At 40.5% G+C, this 24,709-nt stretch overlaps 2 protein-coding genes across 15 annotated transcripts in view; one reads left to right on the top strand and one right to left on the bottom strand.

Annotated features, from left to right (window-relative positions):
* Positions 1-18,700, top strand: part of neo1a (neogenin 1a) — a 184,988-nt gene extending 166,288 nt beyond the window's left edge. For 4 of the 14 annotated variants that reach the window (XM_079864927.1, XM_079864923.1, XM_079864922.1 and 1 more), the window contains exons 19-29: positions 7,006-7,113; positions 7,558-7,752; positions 8,573-8,605; positions 8,994-9,050; positions 10,570-10,708; positions 10,833-11,068; positions 12,133-12,225; positions 12,785-12,943; positions 13,654-13,902; positions 16,572-16,696; positions 17,525-18,700. In XM_079864927.1, coding sequence (XP_079721053.1) covers positions 7,006-7,113; positions 7,558-7,752; positions 8,573-8,605; positions 8,994-9,050; positions 10,570-10,708; positions 10,833-11,068; positions 12,133-12,225; positions 12,785-12,943; positions 13,654-13,902; positions 16,572-16,696; positions 17,525-17,608 — 1,478 coding nt within the window. In that variant the 3' untranslated portion in view covers positions 17,609-18,700. Of the gene's footprint in view, positions 1-7,005; positions 7,114-7,557; positions 7,753-8,572; positions 8,606-8,993; positions 9,051-10,569; positions 10,709-10,832; positions 11,069-12,132; positions 12,226-12,784; positions 12,944-13,653; positions 13,903-16,571; positions 16,697-17,430 lie in introns of all 14 variants that reach the window. The other 10 variants (XM_079864928.1, XM_079864925.1, XM_079864921.1 and 7 more) reach the window with 6 other exon arrangements.
* Positions 18,701-19,965: 1,265 nt separating this feature from the next.
* Positions 19,966-24,310, bottom strand: rps17 (ribosomal protein S17). Its single transcript, XM_079864944.1, has 5 exons — positions 24,243-24,310; positions 23,210-23,361; positions 21,861-21,966; positions 20,289-20,354; positions 19,966-20,083 (listed from the first exon to the last, which is right to left on the bottom strand). Exons 1-5 carry the CDS (start codon positions 24,243-24,245, stop codon positions 20,006-20,008), a joined length of 405 nt encoding a protein of 134 aa, XP_079721070.1. The 5' UTR covers positions 24,246-24,310; the 3' UTR covers positions 19,966-20,005.
* Positions 24,311-24,709: the final 399 nt, after the last annotated feature.

Below are 24,709 nucleotides of genomic sequence, written 5' to 3'. Positions count from 1 at the left end.
GTATAACACAAGAATTAACCTCATTGGTTCTTGCTGAAGCTCAAACGTGCTGCGTAACACAAGAATGAACCTCATTGGTTCTTGCTGAAGCTCAAACGTGCTGCGTAACACGAGAACGAACCTCATTGGTTCTTGCAGAAGCTCAAACGTGCTGCGTAACACGAGAACGAACCTCATTGGTTCTTGCTGAAGCTCAAACGTGATGCGTAACACGAGAATGAACCTCATTGGTTCTTGCTGAAGCTCAAACGTGCTGCGTAACACGAGAATGAACCTCATTGGTTCTTGCTAAAGCTCAAACGTGCTGCGTAACACGAGAACGAACCTCATTGGTTCTTGCTAAAGCTCAAACGTGCTGCGTAATACGAGAACGAACCTCATTGGTTCTTGCAGAAGCTCAAACGTGCTGCGTAACACGAGAATGAACCTCATTGGTTCTTGCAGAAGCTCAAACGTGCTGCGTAACACGAGAACGAACCTCATTGGTTCTTGCAGAAGCTCAAACGTGCTGCGTAACACGAGAACGAACCTCATTGGTTCTTGCTAAAGCTCAAACGTGCTGCGTAACACGAGAAGGAACCTCATTGGTTCTTGCTAAAGCTCAAACGTGCTGCGTAACACGAGAACGAACCTCATTGGTTCTTGCAGAAGCTCAAACGTGCTGTGTAACACGAGAACGAACCTCATTGGTTCTTGCTAAAGCTCAAACGTGCTGCGTAACACGAGAAGGAACCTCATTGGTTCTTGCAGAAGCTCAAACGTGCTGCGTAACACGAGAATGAACCTCATTGGTTCTTGCAGAAGCTCAAACGTGCTGCGTAACACGAGAATGAACCTCATTGGTTCTTGCTGAAGCTCAAACGTGCTGCGTAACACGAGAATGAACCTCATTGGTTCTTGCAGAAGCTCAAACGTGCTGCGTAGCACGAGAATGAACCTCATTGGTTCTTGCTAAAGCTCAAACGTGCTGCGTAACACGAGAATGAACCTCATTGGTTCTTGCAGAAGCTCAAACGTGCTGCGTAACACGAGAACGAACCTCATTGGTTCTTGCTAAAGCTCAAACGTGCTGCGTAACACGAGAATGAACCTCATTGGTTCTTGCAGAAGCTCAAACGTGCTGCGTAACACGAGAATGAACCTCATTGGTTCTTGCTAAAGCTCAAACGTGCTGCGTAACACAACAATGAACCTCATTGGTTCTTGCTAAAGCTCAAACGTGCTGCGTAACACGAGAACGAACCTCATTGGTTCTTGCAGAAGCTAAAACGTGCTGCGTAACACGAGAATGAACCTCATTGGTTCTTGCTAAAGCTCAAACGTGCTGCGTAACACGAGAATGAACCTCATTGGTTCTTGCAGAAGCTCAAACGTGCTGCGTAACACGAGAACGAACCTCATTGGTTCTTGCTAAAGCTCAAACGTGCTGCGTAACACGAGAATGAACCTCATTGGTTCTTGCAGAAGCTCAAACGTGCTGCGTAACACGAGAATGAACCTCATTGGTTCTTGCTAAAGCTCAAACGTGCTGCGTAACACGAGAACGAACCTCATTGGTTCTTGCAGAAGCTAAAATGTGCTGCGTAACACGAGAATGAACCTCATTGGTTCTTGCTAAAGCTCAAACGTGCTGCGTAACACGAGAATGAACCTCATTGGTTCTTGCTGAAGCTCAAACGTGCTGCGTAACACAAGAATGAACCTCATTGGTTCTTGCTGAAGCTCAAACGTGCTGTATAACACAAGAATGAACCTCATTGGTTCTTGCTGAAGCTCAAACGTGCTGCGTAACACAAGAATGAACCTCATTGGTTCTTGCAGAAGCTCAAACGTGCTGCGTAACACAAGAACGAACCTCATTGGTTCTTGCAGAAGCTCAAACGTGCTGCGTAACACGAGAACGAACCTCATTGGTTCTTGCTAAAGCTAAAACGTGTTGTATAACACAAGAATGAACCTCATTGGTTCTTGCTGAAGCTCAAACGTGCTGCGTAACACGAGAACGAACCTCATTGGTTCTTGCAGAAGCTCAAACGTGCTGCGTAACACGAGAACGAACCTCATTGGTTCTTGCTGAAGCTCAAACGTGCTGCGTAACACAAGAATGAACCTCATTGGTTCTTGCAGAAGCTCAAACGTGCTGTGTAACACGAGGATGAACCTCATTGGTTCTTGCTGAAGATCAAACTTGCTGCGTAACACGAGAACGAACCTCATTGGTTCTTGCTAAAGCTAAAACGTGCTGTATAACACAAGAATTAACCTCATTGGTTCTTGCTGAAGCTCAAACGTGCTGCGTAACACAAGAATGAACCTCATTGGTTCTTGCTGAAGCTCAAACGTGCTGCGTAACACGAGAACGAACCTCATTGGTTCTTGCAGAAGCTCAAACGTGCTGCGTAACACGAGAACGAACCTCATTGGTTCTTGCTGAAGCTCAAACGTGATGCGTAACACGAGAATGAACCTCATTGGTTCTTGCTGAAGCTCAAACGTGCTGCGTAACACGAGAATGAACCTCATTGGTTCTTGCTAAAGCTCAAACGTGCTGCGTAACACGAGAACGAACCTCATTGGTTCTTGCTAAAGCTCAAACGTGCTGCGTAATACGAGAACGAACCTCATTGGTTCTTGCAGAAGCTCAAACGTGCTGCGTAACACGAGAATGAACCTCATTGGTTCTTGCAGAAGCTCAAACGTGCTGCGTAACACGAGAACGAACCTCATTGGTTCTTGCAGAAGCTCAAACGTGCTGCGTAACACGAGAACGAACCTCATTGGTTCTTGCTAAAGCTCAAACGTGCTGCGTAACACGAGAAGGAACCTCATTGGTTCTTGCTAAAGCTCAAACGTGCTGCGTAACACGAGAACGAACCTCATTGGTTCTTGCAGAAGCTCAAACGTGCTGTGTAACACGAGAACGAACCTCATTGGTTCTTGCTAAAGCTCAAACGTGCTGCGTAACACGAGAAGGAACCTCATTGGTTCTTGCAGAAGCTCAAACGTGCTGCGTAACACGAGAATGAACCTCATTGGTTCTTGCAGAAGCTCAAACGTGCTGCGTAACACGAGAATGAACCTCATTGGTTCTTGCTGAAGCTCAAACGTGCTGCGTAACACGAGAATGAACCTCATTGGTTCTTGCAGAAGCTCAAACGTGCTGCGTAGCACGAGAATGAACCTCATTGGTTCTTGCTAAAGCTCAAACGTGCTGCGTAACACGAGAATGAACCTCATTGGTTCTTGCAGAAGCTCAAACGTGCTGCGTAACACGAGAACGAACCTCATTGGTTCTTGCTAAAGCTCAAACGTGCTGCGTAACACGAGAATGAACCTCATTGGTTCTTGCAGAAGCTCAAACGTGCTGCGTAACACGAGAATGAACCTCATTGGTTCTTGCTAAAGCTCAAACGTGCTGCGTAACACAACAATGAACCTCATTGGTTCTTGCTAAAGCTCAAACGTGCTGCGTAACACGAGAACGAACCTCATTGGTTCTTGCAGAAGCTAAAACGTGCTGCGTAACACGAGAATGAACCTCATTGGTTCTTGCTAAAGCTCAAACGTGCTGCGTAACACGAGAATGAACCTCATTGGTTCTTGCAGAAGCTCAAACGTGCTGCGTAACACGAGAACGAACCTCATTGGTTCTTGCTAAAGCTCAAACGTGCTGCGTAACACGAGAATGAACCTCATTGGTTCTTGCAGAAGCTCAAACGTGCTGCGTAACACGAGAATGAACCTCATTGGTTCTTGCTAAAGCTCAAACGTGCTGCGTAACACGAGAACGAACCTCATTGGTTCTTGCAGAAGCTAAAATGTGCTGCGTAACACGAGAATGAACCTCATTGGTTCTTGCTAAAGCTCAAACGTGCTGCGTAACACGAGAATGAACCTCATTGGTTCTTGCTGAAGCTCAAACGTGCTGCGTAACACAAGAATGAACCTCATTGGTTCTTGCTAAAGCTCAAACGTGCTGCGTAACACAAGAATGAACCTCATTGGTTCTTGCTGAAGCTCAAACGTGCTGCGTAACACGAGAATGAACCTCATTGGTTCTTGCTAAAGCTCAAACGTGCTGCGTAACACAAGAATGAACCTCATTGGTTCTTGCTGAAGCTCAAACGTGCTGCGTAACACGAGAATGAACCTCATTGGTTCTTGCTAAAGCTCAAACGTGCTGCGTAGCACGAGAATGAACCTCATTGGTTCTTGCACCTCATTGGTTCTTGCTAAAGCTCAAACGTGCTGCGTAGCACGAGAATGAACCTCATTGGTTCTTGCTAAAGCTCAAACGTGCTGCATAACTCGAGAATTAACCTCATTGGTTCTTGCTAAAGCTAAAACGTGCTGCGTAACACGAGAATGAACCTCATTGGTTCTTGCTGAAGCTCAAACGTGCTGCATAACTCGAGAATTAACCTCATTGGTTCTTGCTAAAGCTCAAACGTGCTGCGTAACACGAGAATGAACCTCATTGGTTCTTGCTGAAGCTCAAACGTGCTGCATAACTCGAGAATGAACCTCATTGGTTCTTGCTGAAGCTAAAACGTGCTGTGTAACACCAGAATGAACCTCATTGGTTCTTGCTAAAGCTCAAACGTGCTGCATAACTCGAGAATTAACCTCATTGGTTCTTGCTAAAGCTCAAACGTGCTGCGTAACACGAGAATGAACCTCATTGGTTCTTGCTGAAGCTCAAACGTGCTGCGTAACTCGAGAATGAACCTCATTGGTTCTTGCTAAAGCTCAAACGTGCTGCATAACTCGAGAATTAACCTCATTGGTTCTTGCTAAAGCTCAAACGTGCTGCGTAACACGAGAATGAACCTCATTGGTTCTTGCTGAAGCTCAAACGTGCTGCGTAACACAAGAATGAACCTCATTGGTTCTTGCTAAAGCTCAAACGTGCTGTGTAACACGAGAATGAACCTCATTGGTTCTTGCTAAAGCTCAAACGTGCTGCGTAACACGAGAATGAACCTCATTGGTTCTTGCTGAAGCTCAAACGTGCTGTGTAACACAAGAATGAACCTCATTGGTTCTTGCTAAAGCTCAAACGTGCTGCATAACTCGAGAATGAACCTCATTGGTTCTTGCTGAAGCTAAAACGTGCTGTGTAACACAAGAATGAACCTCATTGGTTCTTGCTAAAGCTCAAACGTGCTGTGTAACACGAGAATGAACCTCATTGGTTCTTGCTGAAGCTCAAACGTGCTGCGTAACACGAGAATGAACCTCATTGGTTCTTGCTAAAGCTCAAACGTGCTGCGTAGCACGAGAATGAACCTCATTGGTTCTTGCTAAAGCTCAAACGTGCTGCATAACTCGAGAATGAACCTCATTGGTTCTTGCTAAAGCTCAAACGTGCTGCGTAGCACGAGAATGAACCTCATTGGTTCTTGCTAAAGCTCAAACGTGCTGCGTAACACGAGAACGAACCTCATTGGTTCTTGCTGAAGCTAAAACGTGCTGCGTAACACGAGAACGAACCTCATTGGTTCTTGCTGAAGCTAAAACGTGCTGCGTAACACGAGAACGAACCTCATTGGTTCTTGCTGAAGCTAAAACGTGCTGCGTAACACAAGAATGAACCTCATTGGTTCTTGCTAAAGCTCAAACGTGCTGCGTAACACGAGAATGAACCTCATTGGTTCTTGCAGAAGCTCAAACGTGCTGCATAACACGAGAATGAACCTCATTGGTTCTTGCTAAAGCTCAAACGTGCTGCGTAACACAAGAACGAACCTCATTGGTTCTTGCTAAAGCTCAAACGCGCTGCGTAACACGAGAATGAACCTCATTGGTTCTTGCAGAAGCTCAAACGTGCTGCGTAACACGAGAATGAAGCTCATTGGTTCTTGCAGAAGCTCAAACGTGCTGCGTAACACAAGAACGAACCTCATTGGTTCTTGCTAAAGCTCAAACGCGCTGCGTAACACGAGAACGAACCTCATTGGTTCTTGCTGAAGCTAAAACGTGCTGCATAACACAAGAATGAACCTCATTGGTTCTTGCAGAAGCTCAAACGTGCTGCGTAACACGAGAATGAACCTCATTGGTTCTTGCAGAAGCTCAAACGTGCTGCGTAACACGAGAATGAACCTCATTGGTTCTTGCTAAAGCTCAAACGCGCTGCGTAACACGAGAACGAACCTCATTGGTTCTTGCTAAAGCTCAAACGCGCTGCGTAACACGAGAACGAACCTCATTGGTTCTTGCTGAAGCTCAAACGTGCTGCGTAACACGAGAATGAACCTCATTGGTTCTTGCAGAAGCTCAAACGTGCTGCGTAGCACGAGAATGAACCTCATTGGTTCTTGCTAAAGCTCAAACGTGCTGCGTAACACAAGAATGAACCTCATTGGTTCTCGCTTGTCAAGCGAACATGATTGAGCTTCCGTTTACCACAACTGATGTGTGAGTTGATGAATGTTTATATGTTAAGAAAAAGACTAAATTAAATTTGTTCATCAAGTAAAGCGATCGTGTCTCTTCAGAAAATTTGGACTAAACAGCTGAATTCATATGATTAGTTTTACGATCTATTTTTGAACTTTTTGAAGAGTCAAAGTGGTAGTTGCGTAAACTGTCAATGGAGGGACAGAAAGCTCTCAGATTTCATCAAAAAGATCTTCATTTGTGATCAGAAGATGAACGAAAGTATTACGGGTTTGGAACGACATGAGGGCGAGTACTAAATTTAAATTTTTGGGTGAACTAACCCTTTAAGGCCCGGGTATAATTCATTTTCCATGTTCCGCTCCATCTTGCGCACCTAATGATGAAAATTACGTCACGTAATGTCACGTGTTTGGTTTCTAAATTATGTTAGCTCTTTCCCCGTCAGCGTTTTTGAAAACCTTTTTTAAACAAAAAACCTGTTTTATTCTAGCTTCATGCATGAGCATTAAACTTAATGAGCATTAAACTTTGAAATAAACATCAAGTGTGAGGGAATTTCTCTATTTTTGTAGTCTTGATACATTTTGTCTTTCTCCCCAGTCCCAAGTTCTGCACCTAAAGATGTGACTGTAGTGAGCAAAGAGGGACGACCACGAACCATCATCGTCAACTGGCAGCCGCCTTCAGAAGCCAATGGCAAGATCACAGGTGACAATGTTATTAAAAATTTAGCACCGGTTATAGACAGTGACAGCTTATTTTGCCTTAAACCACAGTCACACTAGACTTTGAACACAAAAAAGTGTCTCTTTTGACTGTGGTGTCTCTTTTGAAACAATTATTCAACATATAATACATCCAAAATGTAAAAATATTGCAATCTACTCCACTTTACTGCGATCCTGCAGATTTAAAGATTGCTTCAGCAAAGAGGTCACTGTGTGACGTATCAGTTTTTTATTGGTCACATGTCTTCACACGATACAAAATTCACCAACTTTAAACTTAAGAACGCATTGAAATGTGTGTGAGCTTGCGTTTCTCGTCTGCATTTGCATCCCGTGAATGGAAGTCAGTGGACCAAAAAAAGGTGTGACAACCACATATAATCATCTACAACGTGCCTCTGTATCGCTTTCTCTGCCTTCCCAGGTTACATCATTTATTACAGCACTGATGTGAATGCAGAGGTTCATGACTGGGTCATTGAACCAGTAGTGGGAAACAGGCTAACCCATCAAATTCAGGAGCTGACCCTCGATACCACCTACTACTTCAAGATCCAGGCGCGCAACTCCAAGGGAATGGGTCCCATGTCTGAAGCTGTCCAGTTTCGCACTCCTAAAGGTAAACCAGCTGATTCACGGAGACAGTTTTCATCTGATGAATGAGAGCAATCACTGCTGCCTGATGAAAAGACCAGTATATGTAGGAATATGAATCCCAAGATACGATGGGATACTGGTGTAACCGCCAGGCTTCATATGTGGCTTAACCATCAAGATGTCTATGATCTACCAGAAGAGACCAACTAGCATGCTGTTCTTTCCTGCAGGGTTTGGTTGCTAAATTATGTTAGCTCTTTCCCCGCCAGCGTTTTTTAAACAAAAAAATGTGTTTTATTCTAGCTTTTTTTTATAAACATTTGGGTAAGTTTCATAAAAAAGCAACATTTTGAAAAAAAATGCTGAGAAAATCGTGTTTTTCGTCTGGATCAGATTCAGAAAGGAATAGATCGAGTCCATCGACACCCACAAAGCTTCACAGTCCTGTAGCTCGTCCTGGGTCGGCATTTCATTCAGTAACATTAGGCAGTTTTGATTTATATGCTGTTTAGTGTTGATGATCACGTTATTTTACATACGCATCTGCTTACATATGCTATCGCTTGTTTCTGCTTCTTCTTCGCCTGTGTTTTGGTCAGGAGATTCTGCACTTTTTTTTTTATAAGATATGCAATAGCGCCCCCTTCCGTATAACAGTGAAAACACGCAAAGTCGCAAAATTTCTGTCAATGGCGGGAAAGAGTTAACATACACGCTATTTTTTACTTAATCTCAAGCTTAACCCTTTGCGTTTACCCTGACCTCACTGATCTTTCATGCTTAGCTCTGACTGCACGCCTCTCTCCCTCTAACTTGTCTCTTCTCCTGCTTTGCCATGCTAGCCGAACCCTCTGACAAAATGGCTAATGACCAAGGTAATTGCTCTCTCTTCTCTTATTCCACTAATGTCCTCAAATAGAAGTGAGCAGCATGTTTTCCCTGCGCACTGAAATTCATCAGCAGTCACAGAAAGATCCAGTTGGTGTATAGCTGGAAAACATCTTATTTGCCTGCCTGACTGCTGTTTACTAAGAGTTTATCAGTAGGATGCACGTGGCTACACCTTCATACTACTAACTGTCTTTCTCCAAGCAAGTTTTTCTCAAAAGATGAGCGTCATGCTCTTCTCAGAAGTACAGCTGGTGGTTTATCTGTTTAAGCTGCATGTTATTTTACCAATGGATTGAACATGACTTTAAACTTTACACGAGAGTTGTAGATTCTTGTGCCACTTGCCAATTCTTCTTATTTGAACTCTTGTAGCTTCAGGACCAGTGAAAGTAGGAAGACCATCACCAGATCAAGGCTTTGGATCAGTTGGTAATTTCTGTTTTTTTATGTTTCCAAAAAGACACACTGGAAGTAACCTAGCAATGGCTTAACAATGATGTAGCATAGCAACAATCAAGAACACGCCTTTGTACTATACCTAGTATCACACCTAGTAATACTATAACAACCACCGGCTAGTCCCTTAACAACGCCCTTGCAACTACCTAGCAACATCATATTAACATCCGAGCAAACACCTAGCAACCACTTAACAATGCCATAACACCTGCCTAGTAGTCCCTAGCAACCACCCACAACAACTTAGCAACGGCTTAATAACAACCGAGCAACCCTTTATTAACACCCTAACAACATCTTAGGAGTGCCTTTCAACCACAATATCAACATCATATAAACACCTTGCAACAGCTTAGCAATGCCATAGCAAACCCCATCCAGTCCCTAGCAACCACCCAGAACAACCTAGCAACACCTTAATAATGACCTAGAAACACCCAAGCGGCATCTTGCAATCATCTATCAACGCCTTATCAACAACATATTAACACGCTAGCAGCGCCTTGTAACCACCTACCAATGCTCAGAAAACACCTATCTCCAGCTTAGCATTGCCCAACCAATCATCAAGCAAATGCCATAGAAACCTCCCGGTAGGCCCGAGCAACCAACTCAATAACCTAGCAACACCTTCATAACAAGTTAGCAACCACACAGCAACACCATAGCAGCATCTTACAATTGCATACCAACAACATGCTAACACACTAGCGACCACTCGGTAGCCCCCAACAACCTAGCAACACCTTAATAGCACTTAGTAACACCCTAGCAATGCCATGCAACCATCTAACAAAGCTCATCAACAGTATATTATTAATCTAGTAAACACCTAGCTTAACAGTGCCCTACTAATCACCTAGCAATGCCATAACTACCACCCAATAGTCCCTATCACACATAGCAATTTAGCATATCATAGCAGCTTTGCAATTCCATAGCAATCACCCAGTAGTCCAACTACCTAGCAACACCTTAATAACAACTTAGCAATGCCTTATCAACAGCATATTAACACCCTAGCAAACACCTTGTAACAGTTTAGCGATGCCATCCCTTAGTCTTTAGCAACCACCCACAACAACGTAGTAGCACCATAGCAATGCCATGCAACCACCTAGCAATGCTCATCTCAACAGTATATTAATAACCAAGAAAACACCTAGCTTCGCAGTGCCCCACCAATCACCTAGCAATGTTACACTAGTCCCTAACAACAACTCTAGCTACACCTTAGCAGTGCCTTGCAACCATCTAGCAATGCCTTATCAACTACATTTTACCACCCTTTGTAAACACTTAACAGTAGCTTACCAACCACATAGCAGTACTCAACCAACTCCCTCTCAGTTTCTGTCTGTCAGGCCATTCTGTCATAAACATTCAAGGCTTTAAAAACTTGCAGGCAAGAATTTGACAAGGCAACAGTTAGTCTTGATAAATTTTCCTTTCCTTATAACGTTGTAACCACAGATTTTCCATGTTTCAGGGAAACCAGACATGTCTGGCACTGGTGATAACCACATCCTGGTTATTGTCATCATTGTGTCAGTGGGAGCATTTACCATCATTGTGGTGGTGGTTGGCGCCTTCCTGTGTACACGCCGTACCACAACACAGCAGAAGAAGTAAGTTCCTCACAAAGTTCAAGTTCAGATCTCCTGATGATGAGCAGTCCTAATCCTCAGTCCTGGCGTACGGGTAAATGTGTTTGCCACAACCTTCCCTCAAACTCTTTGATATGATCTCCAGGAAACGTGCAGCCTGCAAGTCCGCCAATGGATCCCACAAGTATAAGGGCAACTCCAAAGATCTGAAGCCACCAGACCTCTGGATCCACCACGAACGTTTGGAGCTAAAACCTATTGACAAATCGCCCGAAACCAATCCAGTAATGACCGACACGCCAATCCCCCGATCCTCCCAAGACATCACCCCGGTTGACGGCTCCATGGATCCTATGCTCCAGAGACGTAACTCGTACCGTGGTAAGAACTGTGATTTAAAGACCCCATGAAATCAAAAAGCTTTGTCTGATACGGCCGTCTATATAGACCTTATACGCCGGAGAAATAAGCTCGCAATCATGTTTAAAATGTTGTGCTTGAACTTTCGTTTTTGCGGTAGCTCTGTATATTTCTATGACTTTGCTATCGAAGAGTAATTAGCTGGTAACTTATGATTTACTTATCATAACAAATGCCATCCGAGCGGTTCATTCATAAATCTGTAAGATCTTACCTTCATGCTGTGGAAATACAAACCGGAAAACTGAACACTATGAGCGCAATGCTGAAAAGGGGCGGGGCTACATAAGGTCTATACTAGATATCTTTGTCGTATTTATAGTATTGCTGTTCTGGGAAAATGGAAATACCCCCCCCCCCCCCAACACCAAGTTGCAAATCATTGTTTTGCCACACTATGATGTAAACTTAAGGATATTGGCTATTTAAAGAAAGACCCAACTTCCGGTTTCATTAGGAAATGCATCAACACAGTAAAGAAAGCTCGATGGTGTTTTTAGCCCCCAATGGCTCCTTCCAGGCAGCTAACTCTAACCTCAACCTTAAACCTACCCATCCCCTCGCTGCCTGGAAGGCGCCGTTGGGGGCTAAAAACACCAAACACCGTAAAGAAATGTCTAACAATTTCATGGGGTCTTTAAACCACCTTCACCTGCTGCATCATCCATGCCATCATTCCAGCTGCTGCTTCTGATGGATGCTTCAATGTCATGTCTTCTATTTGTCATTATTGCTTGAGATTGGCATGTTCCTTGCTTAAAATGGAAAAAACGTGCAGCCTTGTTTCTTTTGTTTTCGTGGCATGTATGGTGATATCCGTATCTGCTGCTGCCTACTCCTACAGCTCTCCGTATGTGTGCGTTTACACTGCCCTCTAATGGACAAACAATAGAATCTCACTGCATTAGTGAAAACACCACATGATCTTGGCAACTTACTCTAGGAAGTCAGCTGGTAGTCTTCACAGGGCTCTTGTATTGGGAGCCTGTCTCAATCTGATTAGCTGGTCGCTGTCTGATTTGCAGGCCATGAATCAGAGGACAGCATGTCTACACTGGCAGGCCGTCGGGGAATGAGACCTAAAATGATGATGCCCTTTGATGCACAACCCCCTCAGCGTAAGTGTATTATCCTGAACCAGGGACCGGACCCCTTTTCTTTCAGTTAGGATTTTAAACAGTTTATGCTCTTTAGAATAACATATAGTCCTCAAACAAGGTTCCCTGAGTTCATTATTGTAGTTGTAGGCCAAAAAACATACTCTATTCAAGTACATGGATGCAAATGTCTATAGCTGTTGCTGCATTTCAAAATGCATCAGAATGTTCAGGTCAACTGCTATGATGGCCGAACAACAGTTTATTTTATTTTAACTTTCTACATGTTTATAGTTAACTACCTACATAAAAACAGGTAACTATCACCCCTTTGAGTACAGAGGTTTCCTAGCACCACAGAACGAGAACGAGTTGACCAAGCATTTGCGTCTGCATTTGTCTAGAGTATGTTTCTTGTCTAACAGTAATTCTTTAACCTAGCAACATAGCATGTCTTTCAGTCTCTGTAGTTCTTTGTTTGCATGAGCAGATGTTATAGATGCACCATGCTCGCCATAATCTCATAACCTTGTGTGCGAGGTCTAAACCATGGCGCTCTATTATGTGTGTCCGTTCGCAGCTGTGATTAGTGCTCACCCCATCCATTCCCTCGATAACCATCACCATCATTATCACTTGGGCAGCCTGGCCTCGCCGACACGCAGCTATCTCCACCACCAGAGCAGCACACGGTCCATCGCCACCCCCATCTCTCATCTAGACAGGGCAGAGTCCACAGGTGAGAGTGCATTAGTGGGCCTTTGTTAAGGCCCTAAGTCCACGATGAGTCACTCCATATGAAGCTGGATATGATGTTCTTTCCTCTCAAAATGGAGGTATAATTGGTTGGTGACCAAGGGATTGTAGTGAAATTTCCATATCTCTTTACTTCCCTCTTTATCTCTCTGTGTACCTCCTTCTTCAGGACTTGCTTTAGACGAGTAAACGCTTCATAACATTTGTATCACTTCTCATATTCCCTCCAGCTGAAACCAACTTAAAGTGGTAGCTGGTATTACATGGTTTTTAGCTGGTTTAAGTGGGTCATTCACTGGTTCATGCTGTTCTAGATGGTTGACCAATTTGAAGGCAACATGAAATTAAAAGTTACCCTATTTACTTTCTTGAAGTCTACATGGAATGAAGATTCTGAAATGTTTTCTAAATGCATGTTATTGATCTTTTGAGTACGATTCATCTATTCAAAATTTCAAAACTCTTATCTTCTGGTCAAATGGCAGACTTCTTTCTGGTGATGCATACCATATTATTAAATCATTTAGTCTTACTAAGGAAAGGCCCCTTTTCACTTCTTGTTTCACTCAGAATACGTTAAATTTGTTGCAGATTCATGTTGACTTTAAGCTGGCTTTTTAATGATTTCAGTCTTTAAGGTTGCTCACATGTAAATCCTCACATGTGCTGACCCAGGTGCTGTTGTAATTACAGAGTCTGTAAGAAACACCCCTAGTGCCGACCTGCTCCCTCCGTCTGGGCAGCCATCCTGTACCACTGACCTTTCAGAGACAGACATTAGCTACCACAGCTCAGTCACTGAGGAGGAGCCAGCTTTCGCTACACCCACAGCACACGTTCGTCCCACACACCCACTCAAGAGTTTTGCAGTGCCGGCCGTCCCAGCTCACCCCATGTATGACTCGGCAGCATTGCCTAGCACTCCATTGCTGTCTCAGACAGGTAACTATCCTTTTTACACCAGATATGTACATCTATCTTGGGTTATCCAATCTGCAGTGTCTAAAATAATGGCATTTAACATATAAAAGATGTTTAACATAGTCAGGCACATTCATCGAAATAAAAGCTAATCTATTAGTAATCTCATTGGCAGAGTTAAAGGATATAAATATAATATCTTATCATCATTGAGCTAAAAAAAAAAAAATACTTATATATGTTGCCAACCAAGATTTATCCTACTCCAAGCTATAAAATTAGAGCATGTGTAGCATAAGTAATGTTTGTGGAATATTGAGCCTTAATGTATAAAGTGAGAATATAATTGGACCTAGAATAGAACCTTGTGGGACGCCACAGTTTAGAGTTGCTGAATAGGAAGGCAAATTCCCAATACTGATGGAAAAGTTCTGTCTTTAAACAGAAAACTAATTTATGCCAGTACCTTGTACAGTTGCAAGTACCAATAGTTGTCACACTCCAAATGAGCCTAACCGTATACATTGTGAATATAATATGACCTAGAATAGAACCTTGTGGGACGCCACAGTTTAGTCTTGCTGAATAGAAGGCCAAATTCCCAATACTGATGGAAAAGGATCTGTCTTTTGAATAGAAAACAAATTTAATCCAGTACCTTGTAAAGTTGCCAGTACCAATAGTTGTCACACTTCAAATGAGCCTAACCGTATATATTGAGTATAAAATAGGACCTAGAATAGAACCTTGTGGGACGCCACAGTTTGGTGTTGCTGAATAGGAGGCAAATTTCCAATACTGATGGAAAATATTCTGTCTTTTAAAGGGGTGGTATAATGCCCTTTTTCACAAGATGTAAAATAAGTATTTGATGTCCCCAGAGTGTGTATGTAAGGTTTTAGCTCAAAATACCCCACATATACAGTGCTATGCATAGGTTTAGACACCCATGCTAAAGTTGACTAAAATGATGAATAAAAAATCATCTTTTGAAAATAGAACTTAATGCCTTAATTAAAAAAATTAGGAAAAATACAACCTTTAAGGACACCAATTTTCTTTGTGAATGAATAATGTATCATAAATAAATAAATGTTCTTCCTTAAAATACAGGGTGCATAAGTTTGGACACACCTATGTTAAATTCCCATAGAGGCAGGCAGATTTTTATTTTTAAAGGCCAGTTACTTCATGGATCCAGGATACTATGCATCCTGATAAAGTTCCCTTGGCCTTTGGAATTAAAATAGCCCCACATCATCACATAGCCTTCACCATACCTAGAGATTGGCATGGTTTTATTTCAGTTAGCCTAATAGCTGGTTTGATTTGCATTGAGAGATGATCTTATGGAAAGTACTCCATGCCAATCTCTAGGTATGGTGAAGGGTGTGTGATGATGTGGGGCTATTTTAATTCCAGAGGCCAAGGGAACTTTATCAGGATGCATAGTATCCTGGATCCATGAAGTAAAATCTGAAATCTGTATGAAATCAGTATGAAATCTGCCTGCCTCTATGGGAATTTAATATAGGGGTGTCCAAACTTATGCACCCTGTATTTTAAGGAAGAACATTTATTTATTTACGATACATTATTCATTCACAAAGAAAATTGGTGTCCTTAAAGGTTGGATTTTTCCAATTTTTTTTAATTAAGGCATTAAGTTCAATTTCCAAAAGATGATTTTTTATTCCTCTTTTTAGTCAACTTTAGCATGGGTGTCTAAACTTATGCATAGCACTGTATTTGTATATAGCATGTTAAAATTGTCACTTTTTGAGGGTGAGCAAAAACGCAGTTTTTGTGTCTGTCCCTTTAAATGCAAATGAGCTGCTGCTCCCGGCACAGAGGGCAGAGCTACAACAGCTTGTGTCCTTTTACCTCACACACACATGCACTGAAAATTTCAAAAACTTTTAGCCTTTTATGTTCAAACCGGAGTCAGACAATGATGGAGAGACTCAAGAAGAAGTGACAACATGTAGAAGCAACAGGACATTTCTGAGTGGTTAGTTGATGAATTTATGTAGCTTATGTGTAGTTATCTTCAAGTCATTGATTAGCATATTCTGTCATGATGATCTATAAATCGCGTTCCCGGGGTGGGGTTTATGTAAATTTTAGGGTTAGTGATGTCACTAACCCGGGAGGAATGTAGAGTAGTCCCGACCAGCCGTTTGTTGTAGTCCTTAAAAAGCGATTTCTTTAAAAGCAAATATCTCCCTTTGCTTTGAACTCTGAGCGTTGTAACTTTTGCAGATGTTGTTTATGCTCAAACAGCAACATTACACACTAACTAAAGTTGGAAAAGTGAAATCATAATCAACCACCCCTTTAAATAGAAAACTAATGTATGCCAGTACCTTGTACAGTTGCAAGTATCAGTAGTTGTCACATACCAAATGAGCCTAAACGTATACAGTGTGAATATAATAGGACCTAAAGTAGAACCTTGTGGGACGCCACAGTTTAGAGATGCTGAATAGGAAGGAAAATGACCAATATTGCTGGAAAAGGTTCTATCTTTTAAATAGAAAACTAATTTATACCAATACCTTGAACAGTTCCAATAGTTGTCACACTCCAAATGCTCTAAAATTAAATGCAATTATTATGAATAGTAAATAGTATAAAGTTTCATGGTTAAAAAGGAGAAAGACAGACACTGACTTGTGCGATTGTTTCAGGGCCTCACTCAGTTAAAACAGCCTCTATCGGTACATTGGGAAGGACGAGAACTCCTATGCCTGTCATAGTTCCAAGTGCACCGGATGGTTCGGAAGGCATCAGACTTCATGAAGATGCAGGGAGTGTGAGTACCTTTGCTTATATAATGCTCTGTACTACAGAAGTTAGAAAACATCAGGAATATCACTCGCTGTACAAACTTCCATGTCTCTGTACATTTCTTGTGATTTTTTACAACAAAACCATGTACTCGAGTCATTTCTGTTACTTTTGAATATGCTTGTGTTATAATTATTTCTGGTCACGCCTGGGAGATTAAACTATAATACATATAGTTTGATTATTTATACAGTGGCAATAAAATGCATCTAAAAAATTTGCAATAAAGAGTTAAAGTTAGCTCCAAAAAAATTTGTTTTATCCAATTTATTATGATAGGGACAATGTATTGCATAGTAGAAATGACTTACTTGCTACATTTGGCATTGCTTTCAAATTATACATTTCATCATTATGCATCAAATCCAATGGCCTAGGAGTTTCTAGTGCACACACACTATAATGTTCTATGGATACTGTTACATATCAAATATACTGTTAAATATCGAATATACTGTTACATATCGAATATATTTTTAAATGTACAATATAATGATAACATTTTAACATGTTTTTTTTTCTTTTCTCTCAAACCTTTACCTGCTTTCCCCTTTTAACGGCTGTATTTATTATCTGCTCACTACAATTAATTTTGGAAATTTTGCTTGTTTAAATAAATGCTGAATGATATAACCGTACCCCTTCATCCATTACCACGCATGTTACTCTGCTATTTGATTTCCCGCTTTTCTTCCGCAGTACCATTGACCCTCCCCAATAAAACCCAATTCCCTCAAACCCCAGCTCACCCCAACCCCGCCCCCCCTGCATTAACCTTCTTCATCTCCTTCAGAATTACGAGACGGACGAGTTGACGGAGGAAATGGCCCATCTGGAGGGCTTAATGAAGGACCTAAACGCCATCACGACAGCCTGAGCACAATCCTCACAATAACACTAGACCTTCCCCGCCACGGGGAGGACGTTCAGCACGGAGGAGTTCTCAATCATTCGCTAAACGGAGAGAGAGAAGGAGAGTGAGACAATAACGTTTGGGATACCTTGCTTACTCTCAGGAAGGAGAAACCCATCAAACGAGGACAGTGGACATTCTGAGAAAGGACACGTGGTTACTTCAAACGAGATGATTGCGATTTTTTTTCTCTCTCGGCATCCTACGTAAATGTTTCCTTTTATTTTAGTGGAGACCGTTTAAAAAGACACCATTTCATTATCCTTCGAAAAAAAGGAAAGCTACAATATGCTGGTGTACGTGTTGGTGCTTGTAAGGCACACTTTACAGTGTTTCATTTGTGTCTTTTTTTTTTTTTGTATGTTTTTGTATCTATATATATATTGCCCCCGTTCCAGTGAGGAGAACGTTGGACATCGTCCTTTTTATTTCTGCAAAGCATTTTGTATTAAGCATTTTGATTGATGTCTCTCTCTCTCTCTCTCTTTTGTATGTCATATAATGTGCCATGTCTTATTATTTTCTTAAACATGTTTTGTATTGTTTTATATGCATATACACCTATCAGTTTGTATATATGTTTAATACGGACTCATGTCGTCACCACAGTAAAGTTTTTGACCTCTCGTGACAGTTTCCGTTAAGTCAGAGACACGCTGCTTTTTAATTTTGCAATTAGAAAGGATTTTTGCAGTCTGCAATGTCACTTCCCCTTCGACATTTTGCCTGTTTTAAATGGGAGTTCCCTTCAGATATGCCTTATATTAAATTTGTGTGGAATGGCAGAAATCAGTTCAACTGGGAAAATGTTTTCAAAAATGTTTATCACACAACACTGTGATATTCTGTAACGCTGAACTGTTAATACGACAACGTAGACCTCCATCACACATGCTGGACTTGGTGCTGAAACTCAAAAACTTCAGGTTCTACACATGTAACTGATAAATGAATGAATTTGGTGCATTTGAAAGTGCTTTATATGTTTGATTTCCTCTTGCTGCATTTGGTCTGAATTCTTCTAACTCGATGAATGAATGACATTCACTGTGAGATTTTACAGGCCACATTCTTGGCACTTGATGCAACAAAGTGCAAATGCAACAAGACTTTTATGCAGAACTCCCAGTGCTCATCTTTTATTTTCCATTATATTTCTTGTATTCGTTTCATATGAAGAACTTGTATAAAATCTCAACCTGCGAGGCAAAAAACCCCCCAACTGTTCCTACCCTGCTGGATATGGTTTTGTTCTGTACTTTTACCCAAAGAAAATATGTAACAGCAATCATAATTTAGTTTTATGAACTTAATGTCTCCTTTTTTGAGTGTCGTTTGGACTGTAAGAAATTCTGGGTAACTATTGGAACATGTTAAAAAAGCTTGGTAAAAACAATACAACCTATTTGGGTTAACGTAGACAGTCAAACCTTTATTGCACTTTTTCAACAATTTCAAGAAAAAAACAACTTTTACATATCCTGTGTTTTGAATATAAAGCTCTATTTGTGTAATGTAGTGTCATAGTTTAGCATAGGCAGCTGGTCTTATTTGTTCTTTTGCCTCTGGAATAATATTTGAGCGGCAGGTTTTAACTGTGTTGCATATGCAGAATTCTGTTGTTGCTTATTTCTGTACAAAGATCTTCTCGCTGTCTCTAGAAATACTCTGTGGCTTTTTAAAAAATATTCTAAAAACACTGCTTTTGGCTGTTTATTTATATGCATCCTCTTTAAATCTGAAATTTGCTTTCATTTTCCAGTATGACACGATTACTTGAATGAGGACTTTTAACTCTTTCCCTGCCATTTTGAATTTTTGGCCAATCTGTATTTTCACTGTTGTACGGTAGGGGGCGCTATCATCTTCTGAAAGAGTGCTGAATATCCAGATTTGAACAGGCAATAATTAACTTAATTTTGCTTTAAATACATACCCACATTCAAGTGTTGATAATAAAATGGTGTTTTTTTGTTTTAGCTATTTATTCTTTTGGTATGTTCAGATATTCATACAACATATCCTGTAAGCCCATAAAAGTTGTGTGAAAGTAATCAAAAATGCTGGGGAAGTTAACCATCATTCTATAATAGGGCATAAATGGAAATATATTTTTACAACTTGATTTTTCCATTGGGAAAGCTGGTTTTCCTCACGTAATGCTAAAAGTTTAGTATTCATAAACGTGTAGCATTTTTAAATCATTCAGTTGTATTGTTTCTAGACTGTGCCGTTACACTAACTTACTTCAGCAGGGATTTACTGCAGATCTGCAGGATGAATATGATCATGAGAATTCATCAAAAATGACAAACACAAGATTGTTCTTCCTTGCAGTCTTTATTAATTTGCTAAATTACATCAGACTCCTCTGGGTGTTTTGAAGTTCATGCCGATGGTTGGCTGGGTGACCTGCAGGTTAGGGAGGTTTCCGAAGTCCTGCAGAGAGAGAGAGAGAGAAAGGGTTAATGTAGGTTCAGGTCCGTATACCAACACTAAAAACATTTCACATCAACAGCTCGTCGTTTCCAGGACATTTGACGGCTATTTTTTCCTCATCATTCCCTTTATGTGACAGCACTATAAAACTACCAGATTGAATATTTGCAGCTCATCTACACAAACTAAGGTCAAATCAACTTACGAAAGCCTTCAGCATTTCCTTTGTATCTGGATCAACCTCAATAATCTCCTGATCCAAAGCAGAGACCTGAGAACAAAGAGAACAAGGACATGAAATGAGAGACTATTAGGCGTGTTTCCATTACAGATTTGCGATTTTTTTTTTCTAAATGTCGTCAGAAAACTATTACGAAATGACGGCGTTTCCATTAACCGATGTTATGCGACTAAAGCTTCATTTTTCCTCTCGCGTTAAGTCATACCAAAAATCATAGCAATGGACGTTAGTAGGTTTGTGCATATCCCAGCCACTGCACTGGCCATTATTATTAAAGGTATAGCGGAGGATTTTCTTTTCCGGGTGGATCATCAAGACTATTGGTCCTCCTAAGTGTCAATCATTCTGGTGATATGTTTACGTAAGGCCGTCATACGTGCTCGTGCACACGATTCACACGATGGCGTGCACTCAAAACACAGGTTGGGCTTCCCACTGATGCCTCAGTCACGAAGTTTCTTGACAGGTAAAGTTTGGCATGCTATTTGGAGAAATCCATTTAAAATCACTTCTAGTAAAAGTTAATGTAAGCTATGATTAGCTCGTGCACACGTTTAATAGGCGTTCCCTCTCGGGAGCAGGGAGAGTGTTGCGCATGTGCATTTTTTTTTTTAAAAGTGGAGAGGGCGGTTCTTTTCTAAAATTCGGGAAAATCCTCCGCTATACCTTTAATCAAAGGAGACGTATGTGTGTTATCCAATCATTAATGGCAAGGAAAGCCCCTTATACTTGTGAACGGCACATATAAGGGTGTTTCTCCCTCATATCTGCTTCAAGCTCTTGATTGTGGCGTTTCTTTGAGGTTTAGAATCCATTATTCCTGTAATTTTTCTGTCTTTTATGAATTTAATAAAGAACGGTCTCGTATTTTGTCCAAACATATCGTCATCTACGTCAGGTGACCTGTAAATGCGCAAAAACTGTTTTGGGAAATATTTCTTTTTCGAATTGCCTGAAAAACCTCCTCATGCGAGCGTAAAAACTTTTTTGCGATAAATGGGAGTTTTTGCGAAATTGACGCGTTTCCATTGGGAGTATTTTCAATTTGCGCAATTTGAAGGGTAATGGAAACGTGGCTACTGACGTCCATTTACTCAACGTTGATCATTGTGAAATTTGGTATCATGCAATAAATTATATCACTACTACATAAGCAAATAAAGGGTTAACAGTTTATAGGAACACATCTGCTCTGAGGAAAAATTCACTGGACTGAATTTTTAATTTAAGCATCAAGTCACTTTCAAAAGGTGATTTACTCTATTTTGATCGCGACCGTAGACATCAGTGTTTATATCTGAACTTTAAACTTGTATCCCAGTTCTTCTGTAATGATTTGAATGATTGTAAGACAGAAATAGTGATACTGTGTGGTTGAAAAGACAGTTAGTGAATCGGTTTTCATATCTATACATGAGAACCGCTCTCTCTGGCTCAGAACACAGATCTCGCTGTGATCGTACTTGTTAAAGGTTTAATAGAGAGCTTTTTCATCTTTAAACGATGAATCGTATTGTGAAGTGAAGAGTCGCTGACCTCTGGGACGTAGTTGTCCCGTCTCTCTCTCTCCTCCTCCTGCAGTTTGATGGAGATGCCCCTGACGGGACCCCTCTGGATGCGCTTCATCAGGTGGGTCACATACCTGCAGAAACAACAAAATAAGGCTTCGTTTCGGTCGTCGCATGTCTATATTTTATAGCAAGATATCCACGTGTAATAGGGCTGCACAATATATAGAAATATCGCAAATGTATATATCGTGATATGCATATCGCAACGGCTTGCAATAACTAAAGACAAAGAGAAAATCACTCGCTGCTCTTCGCTGAATAACTGTTGTAGCTTTAATAAGTATCAGGATATATTTCATTCATACAGTGAAAACTACCAGTGTTTTATTTTTACATTTGATTATTCAGTTTGTTGTTAAATAACCCTAATGTAGGATAACCTGAACCCCACTGATGTTAAAATAACACTTCTTATGCGACAGTAAAACACTGATGTTCACTGTCAGAAGCTGTAGGGATGTCTTCTTGTCACTAAAAGAATGTGAAACATGTAGGTTTTATAATTTTAAATATATTTTAAGTTTATTTTACAGTTTAAGCATTATCATATGGCATATCGAATATCACATTCTTCAATATCGTGCAGCCCTACATTTCAAGACATTATATAGAAATATTGCATAGATATCTTGCTAAAATAGTATGAGAAATAACATCTGTCTGTCAATTTCCATCCATCCATCTTCATTGCATTATACATGAGTGCATTACATAAAATATTTTCTGTACTTATTGCAAATTAATATTACAATTATTTTATTTAAGTTATTTTTATTGGTTTTATAATAACTCAATAAAATAGTTAATTTATGCTAGAAAACAAATGGCACAGACTGAATTTTATGATTTATGAAGAGGGCTTGAAAGTATTGTTCATTCTCTATAAATGACATGAATAAATATAAAGCTGATATCGATTGATGCAAGATTTTACCAAACTCACATATGCGGTCTCGTTTGTTTTAGGCCTGTCACTATACTGAACCACTCTGGAAAAACTATTGGCTCATTTATTAATGATAACCTGCAAAATGCAACCATACTTTAAGGATATTATTTTAGGACATCATGAATTTGACTATGCTTACTTTATACATGTCTTTGCAAATTTTTTATTGACAAATCCAGGCTCACCAACAAACCCCTTTTTTATTGTTGCTTATTGTTGATCCCTAACTATCATATTCATCTACCATGGGGTTTTCCCTGGTAATCCGAGATAGGATAGTTTAAAGAATCTCACTATATTACCAGGATAAGCTCTGATAACATGTTGTCAGTATCCGTCCGTCTGAAGTGCTGGACTTTACTCACCCGGCGATCTTGTTGCGCAGAGGTTTGCTGGGGATGATGGCGATCTCCTCACACACTCTCTTGTTGATGTGGAAGTCATTGCCCAGTCGGGTGTAGTACTTCTCGATCACGACCCGAGCGGCCTTCTTCACGGTCTTGGTCCTGACGCGGCCCTGTTAACACACACACACACTAGGGTCAGTCAAGGGTCACATGGGACACTTTTGTACTTTAAAATTCAATTTCACTGCAAGTTTATATTCACAATCTCAGTATTTACACAAGGCAAAAATATCATTATATTTTAACATTGAAACAAGCTGTTTCTATAAAGCTTGCAGCTTTATAGAAACGGCTTGTTTCAATGTTAAAATATAATGATATTTTTGCCTTGTGTAAATACTGAGATTGTTGATGCAATGTATATTGCAAAAACATCTATAATCACATTAATTGATAACATTTAAAGGGATATTTCACCAAAATAAAAATGAAAATTGTGTCACCAAACAGTTGCAGTCTCCATAGTATGAAAAAAAATCAATGTAAGGTCAATGGAGCCCCAAAATTGTTTGGTTGTTAAAAACATCTGGAGTTCAACAGAAGAAAGAAATTCATACAGGTTTGGAGTAACATTAAATGACAGAATTTTCATTTTTGGGTGAATTATCCCTTTAAGCTCACAAACACTAACGTTAGCCACACCGCTAACGTCCAGTTATGATTTTAACAGCATTTTCCCCCATAAACACGCAGTTTAAAATCATCACATACGTTTATATTATCACAATAGATCAATTAAACCCAACATAATATGATCTGACTCTCGCTAGCAGACTTTAACGTCTGAAATTCAAAAGTTGTGAAGCGGGAGTTGACGCTATTTTTTTTCATTCAACATCCTACATAAAACAAATGCATAAAGTCAAAATATTCAGTACATACGAATCGTAACAATATTAACAAAACATTCCGGTGCTTTAAAACGCAGTGAGAGTTGCTAAAAAAGCGGATTTGTGCGGATTGACACGGATTCACTGTGAAACATACACACCATTTTCACACGGTCTGGAGAGGAAAAGGATGAAGAACGACCGGAGCGGAAGTTTATAACACTCTTCCGGAAGTGACATAAAAGTCTCTGGATAAGAGCATCGCCTGCTTCAAATTAATGGCAGACATAAAAACGGCAGTTTTATTAATAACTTGAACATATTTTTTACACAAAATGAAGACAGATAAGAAAGTTACAACATAAACTCACTTAAACATAAAAATGTTAAATAAGGAAACAACTACCAAATGCGCGCGTGTGTGTGTATGTATATATACAATATTATAAGCCAACATGCCTTCACTTTGGTTAGAAGGGTGCATTTATTTTGCAATATTGGGAGCAATATTTTATATACAGTGTCTAAATGACTAAAAGCAGCCCAAAATGAATGCGTGTTGTGTCCTCCTCATACTATAAACACTAACACACTAATATATATATATAAGTCTGCCAGTGCTTTAATT

Source organism: Squalius cephalus (genome assembly GCF_949319135.1).
Source record: "Squalius cephalus genome assembly, chromosome: 3".
NCBI classification, from domain to species: domain Eukaryota; kingdom Metazoa; phylum Chordata; class Actinopteri; order Cypriniformes; family Leuciscidae; genus Squalius; species Squalius cephalus.
Note: the sequence above shows the minus strand (reverse complement) of the source record. Positions and strands in the feature narration are given on the sequence as shown.